This window comes from Ylistrum balloti, unplaced genomic scaffold (genome assembly GCF_031769215.1).
Source record: "Ylistrum balloti isolate Yb309-2 unplaced genomic scaffold, AGI_CSIRO_Ybal_v1 Utg370156, whole genome shotgun sequence".
NCBI classification, from domain to species: domain Eukaryota; kingdom Metazoa; phylum Mollusca; class Bivalvia; order Pectinida; family Pectinidae; genus Ylistrum; species Ylistrum balloti.
This window is the reverse complement of record NW_026782154.1, coordinates 380,667-391,109: the sequence shown is the minus strand read 5'-3', so window position 1 is coordinate 391,109 and position 10,443 is coordinate 380,667. Positions and strand designations below refer to the sequence as shown.

Sequence of the window (10,443 nt, the reverse complement as noted above, 5' to 3'; positions counted from 1 at the left end):
CTTGTCATCGTTTCGACGCAGAAATTAAAATCAGAGCTTTTTCACCAATTAAGATCGAAAATTATTTTTACTAAACTTAAACATGATCGCGTCATAACTCATTTTTATTTAGTTACATGTGAATATAGTATTTGACTAGAACGGGGAAAATCATTGTTTTGAGGGTTAGAAGAATAAAACATTTTTTATGTGTTTCAAAATCACCAAAAATGCTTAGCGTACGATTTTTGTAGTGAGAACTGCCCATAAATTATGGCTATCCTCACTTCATTCGAAACGTGTAAACATATACGTCTGACATTTCCAACTTGTACCGAATTACCTATCCCAGCATTCCGAACTGACGTCTCGAAGATTCCGGTCACGGCTGCGGACGAAATGTTCATAAATTTCCGAACTGAAATCTTGGAGATTCCAGTCTTGGCTGTGAACGGTAATAGACTTCCGAACTGACATCTTGGCGACAGACAGGTACTTTCCGGTCAAGACTATGGACGAGGTGTCCTTGGACGTTTGATACATATATAGCTGTTTTCTTCGCTTTGTAATTAATTGTCTCCTAAGACTGTGAAGGTCAGTAATAATTGATTGTGCATGTACCTGCCGGTCCTGTAATCAATAACCTAAGGATTGCCTTGATAGAATACAGGTCAAATGAAAATTACTATACCGCTATTTATTTGATTTAAAGCTTGGTATTTTAAATCTACATGCGCAGCTCTCCACTGCCTCCTACCCTTCCTGCGTCCTACGTAACCCTCCATCCCCCAAACCCCATTCCTGCGCAGTCTTCCACCATCACCCATTCATACGTAGCCCTCCACCACCCCTACCCCTCCTTCCGCAGCCCTCCACCACCCCTACCCCTCCTTACGCAGCCGTCTACCACCACCATCTTCATGCGCAGTCCTCCATCGCCCCTACCCCTCCTTATGCAGCCGTCTACCTCCATCCTCTTCCTGTGCAGCCCTCAGTCGCCCCTACCCCTGCTTACGCAGTCCTTCACCACCGCCCTCTTCATGCACAGTCCTCCACCGTCTCCAGCATTCCTGCGTAGCAATCCTACCCCTTTCTGAGCAGCTCTCCATCACCTCTACTTACTGCGCAGTCCTCTGCCATCCCCACCCTTCCTGCATAGCCCTCCGCCGCCTCCCCCTCCCCCTTCCTGCGCAGCCCTCTGCCGCCCCAACCTACCTGCGCAGCCCTTTGCCATCCGCCTTACTGCGCAGCCTCCAAACGCCTTCCCCTTCCTGCACAGCCCTCTGCCGCCGCCCCCCCCCCTCCCCTTCCTGCGCAGCCCTCTGCCGCTGCCCCCTTAACCTTCCTGCGCAGCCCTCCGCTGCTCCGACCCTTCCTGCGCAGCCGTTTGCCGCCCCGCCTTACTGCGCAGCGTCCATCCAAACGCCACCTTCTCCTTCCTGCGCAGCCTTCTGCCGCCTCCCCTCTTCCCCTTCCTGCGCAGCCCTCTGCCGCCCCCACCCTTCCTACGCAGCCCTTCACAGCATCCCAACCTTCATGTGGATGGCACCACCATTATCTGCACAACCCTCTAACGTCCCCATCCCTTCCTGCGGAGCCCTCCACCGCCCCCTTTCTGGTTTGTTTTGTAGACCATTCATAACATTAGTTTTTTTCATATACCTTAATTAACTCAATAATTCACAGGTACCAGGTGTTCCGCGGTTATCTTGGTCCCTCGAACATAAAGAAATTTATGAACTCTGTAATAATTATAAATGAAGGCACGAGCTACACGTATTTCAACCTAAATCAGACGTCTCGACAAGTAGGATGCGATAACCTAAATCAGACGTCTAAATCAGACGTCTCGACAAGTAGGATGCGATAACCTAAATCAGACGTCTCGACAAGTAGGATGCGATAACCTAAATCAGACGTCTCGACAAGTAGGATGCGATAACCTAAATCAGACGTCTCGACAAGTAGGATGCGATAACCTAAATCAGACGTCTAGACAAGTAGGATGCGATAACCTAAATCAGACGTCTCGACAAGTAGGATGCGATAACCTAAATCAGACGTCTAGACAAGTAGGATGTGATAACCTAAATCAGACGTCTAGACAAGTAGGATGCGATAACCTAAATCAGACACAAGTAGGATGCGATAACCTAAATCAGACACAAGTAGGATGCGATAACCTAAATCAGACGTCAAGTCGACGTCTAACAAGTAGGATGCGATAACCTAAATCAGGACGTCTAGACAAGTCTTCTGACAAGTTGCGATAACCTAAATCAGACGTCTCGACAAGTAGGATGCGATAACCTAAATCAGACGTCTCGACAAGTAGGATGCGACAAGTTTCAGGATGCGATAACCTAAATCAGAACATTTTCTAAATCAGACGTCTCGACAAGTAGGATGCGATAACCTAAATCAGACGTCTCGACAAGTAGGATGCGATAACCTAAATCAGACGTCTCGACAAGTAGGATGAGATTTCAAAGTGTAACAGGAAATAAGTTTACAAACTTCTTCTGTTCTGAAGTTACATTTAAAGCTTTCTCCGACAATGGTAATTCTACATTTCTTTTAAAAAATATATCACTCAGCTCAGTGGAGAATATAATTTCAAGTCTTCATGATATAACGATTTTCAACATAAAACAGATTAAAAGCACAACGAAGTGTTAACTTCTGTGTTTTTTAGTAAACGAATAATAATATCCGGTAAATATGTCGTGAATGAAACACGTGTCTTAGAACACATTCGATACGGTACACGTGTCCACGAAAACATCCGATACGATACAAGTGTCCACGAAAACATCCGATACTATACACGTGTCCACGAAAACGTCCGATACGATACACGTGTCCACGAAAACGTCCGATACGATACACGTGTTCACGAATACAGCAGAGACGGTACACGTGTCCACGAAAACGTCCGATACGATACACGTGTACCCGAAAACATTCGATAGGATACACGTGTCCACGAATACAGCAGAGACGGTACACGTGTCCACGAAAACGTCCGTTACGATACACGTGTCCACGAAAACGTCCGATAGGATACACGTGTCCACGAATACAGCAGAGACGGTACACGTGTCCACGAAAACGTCCGTTACGATACACGTGTCCACGAAAACGTCCCATACGATACACGTGTCCACGAAAACGTCCGATACGGTACACGTGTCCACGAAAACGTCCGTTACGATACACGTGTACCCGAAAACATTCGATAGGATACACGTGTCCACGAAAACGTCCGATACGATACACGTGTTCACCAATACAGCAGAGACAGTAACCGTGTCCACGAAAACGTCCGATACGTTACACGTGTTCACGAAAACGTCCCATACGATACACGTGTCCACGAAAACGTCCGTTACGATACACGTGTCCACGAAAACGTCCCATACGATACACGTGTCCACGAAAACGTCCGATACGGTACACGTGTCCACGAAAACGTCCGATACGATACACGTGTCCACGAAAACGTCCGATACGATACACGTGTTCACGAAAACGTCCGATATGATACGTGTGAGTAAAAGAATAAGACCTTTTATTTTAAGATAAAACTGAAATACTTCCGTTCATAATACAAATTATCATTTTCAGACAAATTGCATTGTATTAGTTTGGAACAATTCGATTTTTTTAGTTGGTATATCGGTCTGTACAATTGATGTGTACTCTTCACAACGTCAAATCATATTATCTCGTTCGATTTGTAATTCCGCCAGACAAGTTTCCCCTGACAGGGGGATAACATTTGTATATATCTGCTAAAAATAGCAATATAAGGTTCGTGCACTCACTGTGGACAATTCGATATAAACGCCGACAGAATACCTGGAGACTTTGGAAAATCAAGTGACTCGTGATTCCTGATAGTTTTATTAAATAAGCACCGAACTACATTTCGAGGTTGCAATCAACTCTAATCTAAAAAGTATTTTTCGATTTGTTCCTTGCTGGTCTTTTCAGTGATAGTGTTCTGGGGCAATAAACTAGAGATAACTATTAGCAGACATCACTACCATGGAATGCCATTGGTACAATCCCTCGGAGAACGAGAGGATGTCACATGAATTACCAAGTGAGTGATGGAGATATCATTCTACGGAATGAGGGAAGGGAAGTCACATGGATTGCCAAGCATGTGACTAAAATATCATTCTACGGAGGGAGTATGTCACATTGATTGTCAAGCGGGTGAAGACGATATCACTCTGCAGAGGGAGTATGTCACATTGATTGTCAAGCGTGTGATGGAAATATCATACTGGGGAGGGGGGTAGGGGTGGGACATTAATTGCATAGCGTGTGATGAAAATATACTGCGGAGGGGGGGGGGTGTCACATTGATTGTCAAGCGTGTGATGGAAATGTTCTGAAGAGGGAGTATGCCACATTGATTGTCAAGTGTGTGAAGACGATATCACTCTGCGGAGGGAGTATGTCACATTGATTGTCAAGCGTGTGAAGACACTCTGCGGAGGGGTGTGTCACATTGATTGTCAAGTGTGTGAAGACGATATCACTCTGCGGAGGGAGTATGTCACATTGATTGTCAAGCGTGTGAAGACACTCTGCGGAGGGGTGTGTCACATTGATTGTCAAGCGTGTGATGGAAATGTACTGCGGAGGGAGTATGCCACATTGATTGTCAAGCGTGTGAAGATGATATCACTCTGCGGAGGGAGTATGTCACATTGATTGTCAAGCGTGTGAAGACACACTGCGGAGGGGTGTGTCACATTGATTGTCAAGCGTGTGATGGAAATGTACTGCGGAGGGAGTATGCCACATTGATTGTCAAGCGTGTGAAGACGATATCATTCTGTGGAGGGGTGTGTCACATTGATTGTCAAGCGTGTGAACACGATATCATTCTGTGGAGGGGGGTGTCACATTGATTGTCAAGCGTGTGAAGACGATATCACTCTGCGGATGGGGGTGTCACATTGATTGTCAAGCGTGTGATGGAAATGTACTGCGGAGGGAGTATGCCACATTGATTGTCAAGCGTGTGAAGACGATATCACTCTGCGGAGGGGGGTGTCACATTGATTGTCAAGCGTGTGAAGACGATATCATTCTGTGGAGGGGGGTGTCACATTGATTGTCAAGCGTGTGAAGACGATATCATTCTGTGGAGGGGGGTGTCACATTGATTGTCAAGCGTGTGAAGACGATATCACTCTGCGGATGGGGGTGTCACATTGATTGTCAACCGTGTGATGGAAATGTTCTACGGAGGGAGTATGCCACATTGACTGTCAAGCGTGTGAAGACGATATCACTCTGCGGAGGGGGGTGTCACATTGATTGTCAACCGTGTGATGGACATCCAGGTATTTTCAAAATGGTTGTGTTAGTATTCTATCGTGAACTAGACACCTAAATTATGGACAATTAGACGTATGTATTAGACTTTTTGACTTCAATATTTATCTCCGAGTCAAATCTGAGGGGAAAGGGAGGAAAGTTTATTTACATGTACACATACTCTCCATTACACATGTGCGCTTACAACAACAAAACACTGTTTCAATAACTTATATTGATCTAAATGACCCGACCCTTCTAACACCAATTATGTGGAATACAATCGTTACCAAGAAATGTCATGTTCTCAAAACGACTGCCGGGTAGACAAAATGAAGTCAGCTGACGACATCTATCGCGACATGTTGAGAGGAAATTCCAGAAGAACAAGTTCAGGAAGCAGGAAAGTTAATTTCTCTGAACTTCTAATTAATGGAGAAAATATTGATATCAACAGCGAAGTGGAAAGATTTCCCTGTTTTGGTAAATTGAGGTAATCAACTGATGAGAAAGGTAGTGTACTCTTAATTGGTATCTGATGGACATAGTCTATAACTTTTCCTATTTCTTTAAAGGCTTTATTTTGTTTGGTTTGGTTTTTTGTTTGTTTGTTTTCTTTTGGGTGGGGAGGGAGTGTGTGTGTGTGTGTGTGTGTGTTGGGGGGGGGGGGGGGGGGGGGGAAGGTGTCATTTTACGTCCTCGCAAAAACCAGTGTCAAAATAAAAGTGTGATTTAAAGGGATTACGTAATTTTTATGTCTAAAGTCAACTTAATGGATTTGACAATGACCCTGTCACCTTTGTGTAACCTGATAATAAAATATTAGGACAATTACAATCAAATAAGACAACAGAACCGACCATCGATCATTTGTTTACAATTAGGACGGACTAAGCTTTCTTCACCGTCTACACGGAAACACAAAATCTATTTCCCAGTTGACTGACGAAATGAAACCGTTTGCTTTTTACATCGACGTCGAGAATATTGGATTCAGTACAACTACACTACATGAAAGTAAAAAACCGTATAAGTGTTGTAACTTTCTAAATATCTGGTTGTAGAACATTTTTTTTAAAAAACAGCTATAGATTCCGTCTGTTTGTCTTCTGTGTAACACATGCCTCAAACAAAACCAGGTGATTTGGTTTAAAACATCGAAATGATAAAACTCGAGGAATATCGATTTTCTTGTCAGGTCATTCTTCCTGCTTGCTATTTAACCTGTTTTAGTGCCGTGATGATTTGTCTTGTGAAATAGAATGTCTTTTTTGTCTGTGGGCCTCAACGTACCCGATAATCCAGACATACAACATCAGAGCACTGCTGTTTGATTATTCGGTTGACAGCTGTATGGTAAAGCTTGGTCTATATTTTGGGTCTAAGGTGTATAACACCACTAACTTTGTATTGATAGGTGTCACTTGTCTTTTGTTACATCTTTTACACGTGACATTCATTTTAACTCATTTTTAACTGTTTTCACAAACTGATGTTTCCCGGGTTATTGGTTCCGATTTTGGACCGCTTACCCAGGAATTGTACTTGTTAGATTGTAGAAGTCTGACAGTTGGATAACCACAGGACACTTCTGTTATGGCAAGTCAAGGTTATATACTTGTGTAACATCGATACGTTACAGGGTCGTTAAAACATGCGCGACAAATTAAACTATATTTGTTAATACATTGATCCTGTATGCCGCATGAATAAAACTTAACGCGACAACAAAGTTACGTTCTTTGTTTTCATAAACCGATCAGCTTTTATCTACTTATTTAAACAGTTGACGATATAACAATAATATTATTTCAGTTTTAAAAAATGAAACATTAAAATATAGGAGGCATTGCACATGATAAATGTACAAAGCAAACAGAAACTTAACAAGACACAAGGAGACAGATTTATGTTCTTTTTAAATAATTCGTACATCGTTTCCAATTTAAGCGTTCACAATATTCCTCGTCAATTTTAACTTAATGAACCATAATGAGGAACGTCGCCATAGCAACGTCATTATGATTACATTGCGTTTTAATCTTGTATAATATGACTAAAAATTGGTCTTCCGAGTAACTGTCTTCCCGAAAGTCACGTGGACAACGTGACCTTGTGACATATTATGACGTCATACGCATGACTGATGAAAGTCATTAGTCTGAAAACCACGTTGTTCCCTGCTATGCACCCGATTTAACGCTTCATAGAGTTGCATTCATACAGCACAGAAAATATTTATTTATAGAATGTTGAATATTAGTGACGAAAGCATTGCCGGCATAATTTTTGTTTAAATCATTAATATCGCGGCGACCTTGAGAGATAATTCATTAAGCTGGAAGAAACAAGTCAGTTGTCAGTGTACAGTAAGTTTACACGCGACATAATTAGTACACAAACAAATAATTAAGAGATGTTTACTGTATATATCTGTTCTACAAATGACACCTATTTACACGTGGTAATTAGTACACAAACAAATAATTATAGATGTATACTGTATATATCTGTTGTTTATGACACCTATTTACATATATCGTGGACACCTAACACGGGGTTAATAATTATAGATGTATACTGTATATATCTGTTGTTTATGACACCTATTTACACGGGGTAATTAGGACACAAACAAATAATTATAGATGTATACTGTATATATCTGTTGTTTATGACACCTGTTTACACGTGGTAATTAGTAAACAAACAAATAATTATAGATGTATACTGTATATATCTGTTGTTTATGACACCTATTTACACGGGGTAATTAGGACAATTAGGACACAAACAAATAATTATAGATGTATACTGTATATATCTGTTGTTTATGACACCTATTTACACGGGGTAATTAGGACACAAACAAATAATTATAGATGTATACTGTATATATCTGTTGTTTATGACACCTATTTACACGGGGTAATTAGGACACAAACAAATAATTATAGATGTATACTGTATATATCTGTTGTTTATGACACCTATTTACACGGGGTAATTAGTACACAAACAAATAATTATAGATGTATACTGTATATATCTGTTGTTTATGACACCTATTTACACGGGGTAATTAGGACACAAACAAATAATTATAGATGTATACTGTATATATCTGTTGTTTATGACACCTATTTACACGGGGTAATTAGTACACAAACAAATAATTATAGATGTATACTGTATATATCTGTTGTTTATGACACCTATTTACACAAACAAATAATTATAGGGGTATATATAGGACACAAACAAATAATTATAGATGTATACTGTATATATCTGTTGTTTATGACACCTATTTACACGGGGTAATTAGTACAGAAACAAATAATTAAGAGATGTATACTGGACACAAACAAATAATTATAGATGTATACTGTATATATCTGTTGTTTATGACACCTATTTACACGGGGTAATTAGGACACAAACAAATAATTATAGATGTATACTGTATATATCTGTTGTTTATGACACCTATTTACACGGGGTAATTAGGACACAAACAAATAATTATAGATGTATACTGTATATATATCTGTATATATCTGTTGTTTATGACACCTATTTACACGGGGTAATTAGGACACAAACAAATAATTAAGAGATGTATACTGTATATATCTGTTGTTTATGACACCTATTTACACGGGGTAATTAGTACACAAACAAATAATTAAGAGATGTTTACTGTATATATCTGTTGTTTATGACACCTATTTACACGGGGTAATTAGTACACAAACAAATAATTATAGATGTATACTGTATATATCTGTTGTTTATGACACCTATTTACACGGGGTAATTAGTACACAAACAAATAATTATAGATGTATACTGTATATATCTGTTGTTTATGACACCTATTTACACGGGGTAATTAGTACACAAACAAATAATTATAGATGTATACTGTATATATCTGTTGTTTATGACACCTATTTACACGGGGTAATTAGTACACAAACAAATAATTATAGATGTATACTGTATATATCTGTTGTTTATGACACCTATTTACACAAACAAATAATTAATTATATATCTGGACACAAACAAATAATTAAGATGTATACTGTATATATCTGTTGTTTATGACACCTATTTACACGGGGTAATTAGTACACAAACAAATAATTATAGATGTATACTGTATATATCTGTTGTTTATGACACCTATTTACACGGGGTAATTAGGACACAAACAAATAATTAAGAGATATATACTGTATATATCTGTTGTTTATGACACCTATTTACACGGGGTAATTAGTACACAAACAAATAATTATAGATGTATACTGTATATATCTGTTGTTTATGACACCTGTTTACACGTGGTAATTAGTAAACAAACAAATAATTATAGATGTATACTGTATATATCTGTTGTTTATGACACCTATTTACACGGGGTAATTAGGACACAAACAAATAATTATAGATGTATACTGTATATATCTGTTGTTTATGACACCTATTTACACGGGGTAATTAGGACACAAACAAATAATTATAGATGTATACTGTATATATCTGTTGTTTATGACACCTATTTACACGGAGTAATTAGGACACAAACAAATAATTAAGTGATGTATACTGTATATATCTGTTGTTTATGACACCTATTTACACGGGGTAATTAGTAAACAAACAAATAATTAAGAGATATATACTGTATATATCTGTTGTTTATGACACCTATTTACACGGGGTAATTAGTACACAAACAAATAATTATAGATGTATACTGTATATATCTGTTGTTTATGACACCTATTTACACGGGGTAATTAGTACACAAACAAATAATTATAGATACTGTATATATCTGTATATATCTGTTGTTATATCTGTTGTTTATGACACCTATTTACACGGGGTAATTAGTACACAAACAAATAATTATAGATGTATACTATATATATCTGTTGTTTATGACACCTATTTACACGGGGTAATTAGTACACAAACAAATAATTATAGATGTATACTGTATATATCTGTTGTTTATGACACCTATTTACACGGGGTAATTAGGACACAAACAAATAATTATAGATGTATACTGTATATATCTGTTGTTTATGACACCTATTTACACGG

The 10,443-nt window shown here is 39.1% G+C and overlaps 1 protein-coding gene across 1 annotated transcript; it reads left to right on the top strand.

Annotated features, from left to right (window-relative positions):
- The first annotated feature begins 710 nt into the window (after nucleotides 1-710).
- LOC132550889 (uncharacterized) lies at nucleotides 711-1,076 on the top strand. The gene has a single exon (XM_060214987.1). The coding sequence runs from the start codon at nucleotides 711-713 to the stop codon at nucleotides 1,074-1,076; it is 366 nt and encodes a 121-aa protein (XP_060070970.1).
- The last annotated feature ends 9,367 nt before the right edge of the window (nucleotides 1,077-10,443 follow it).

Excerpts from the sequence above, each read along its gene's own strand:
- LOC132550889 (XM_060214987.1), top strand. The coding sequence starts at position 711 with ATGCGCAGCTCTCCACTGCCTCCTACCCTTCCTGCGTCCTACGTAACC.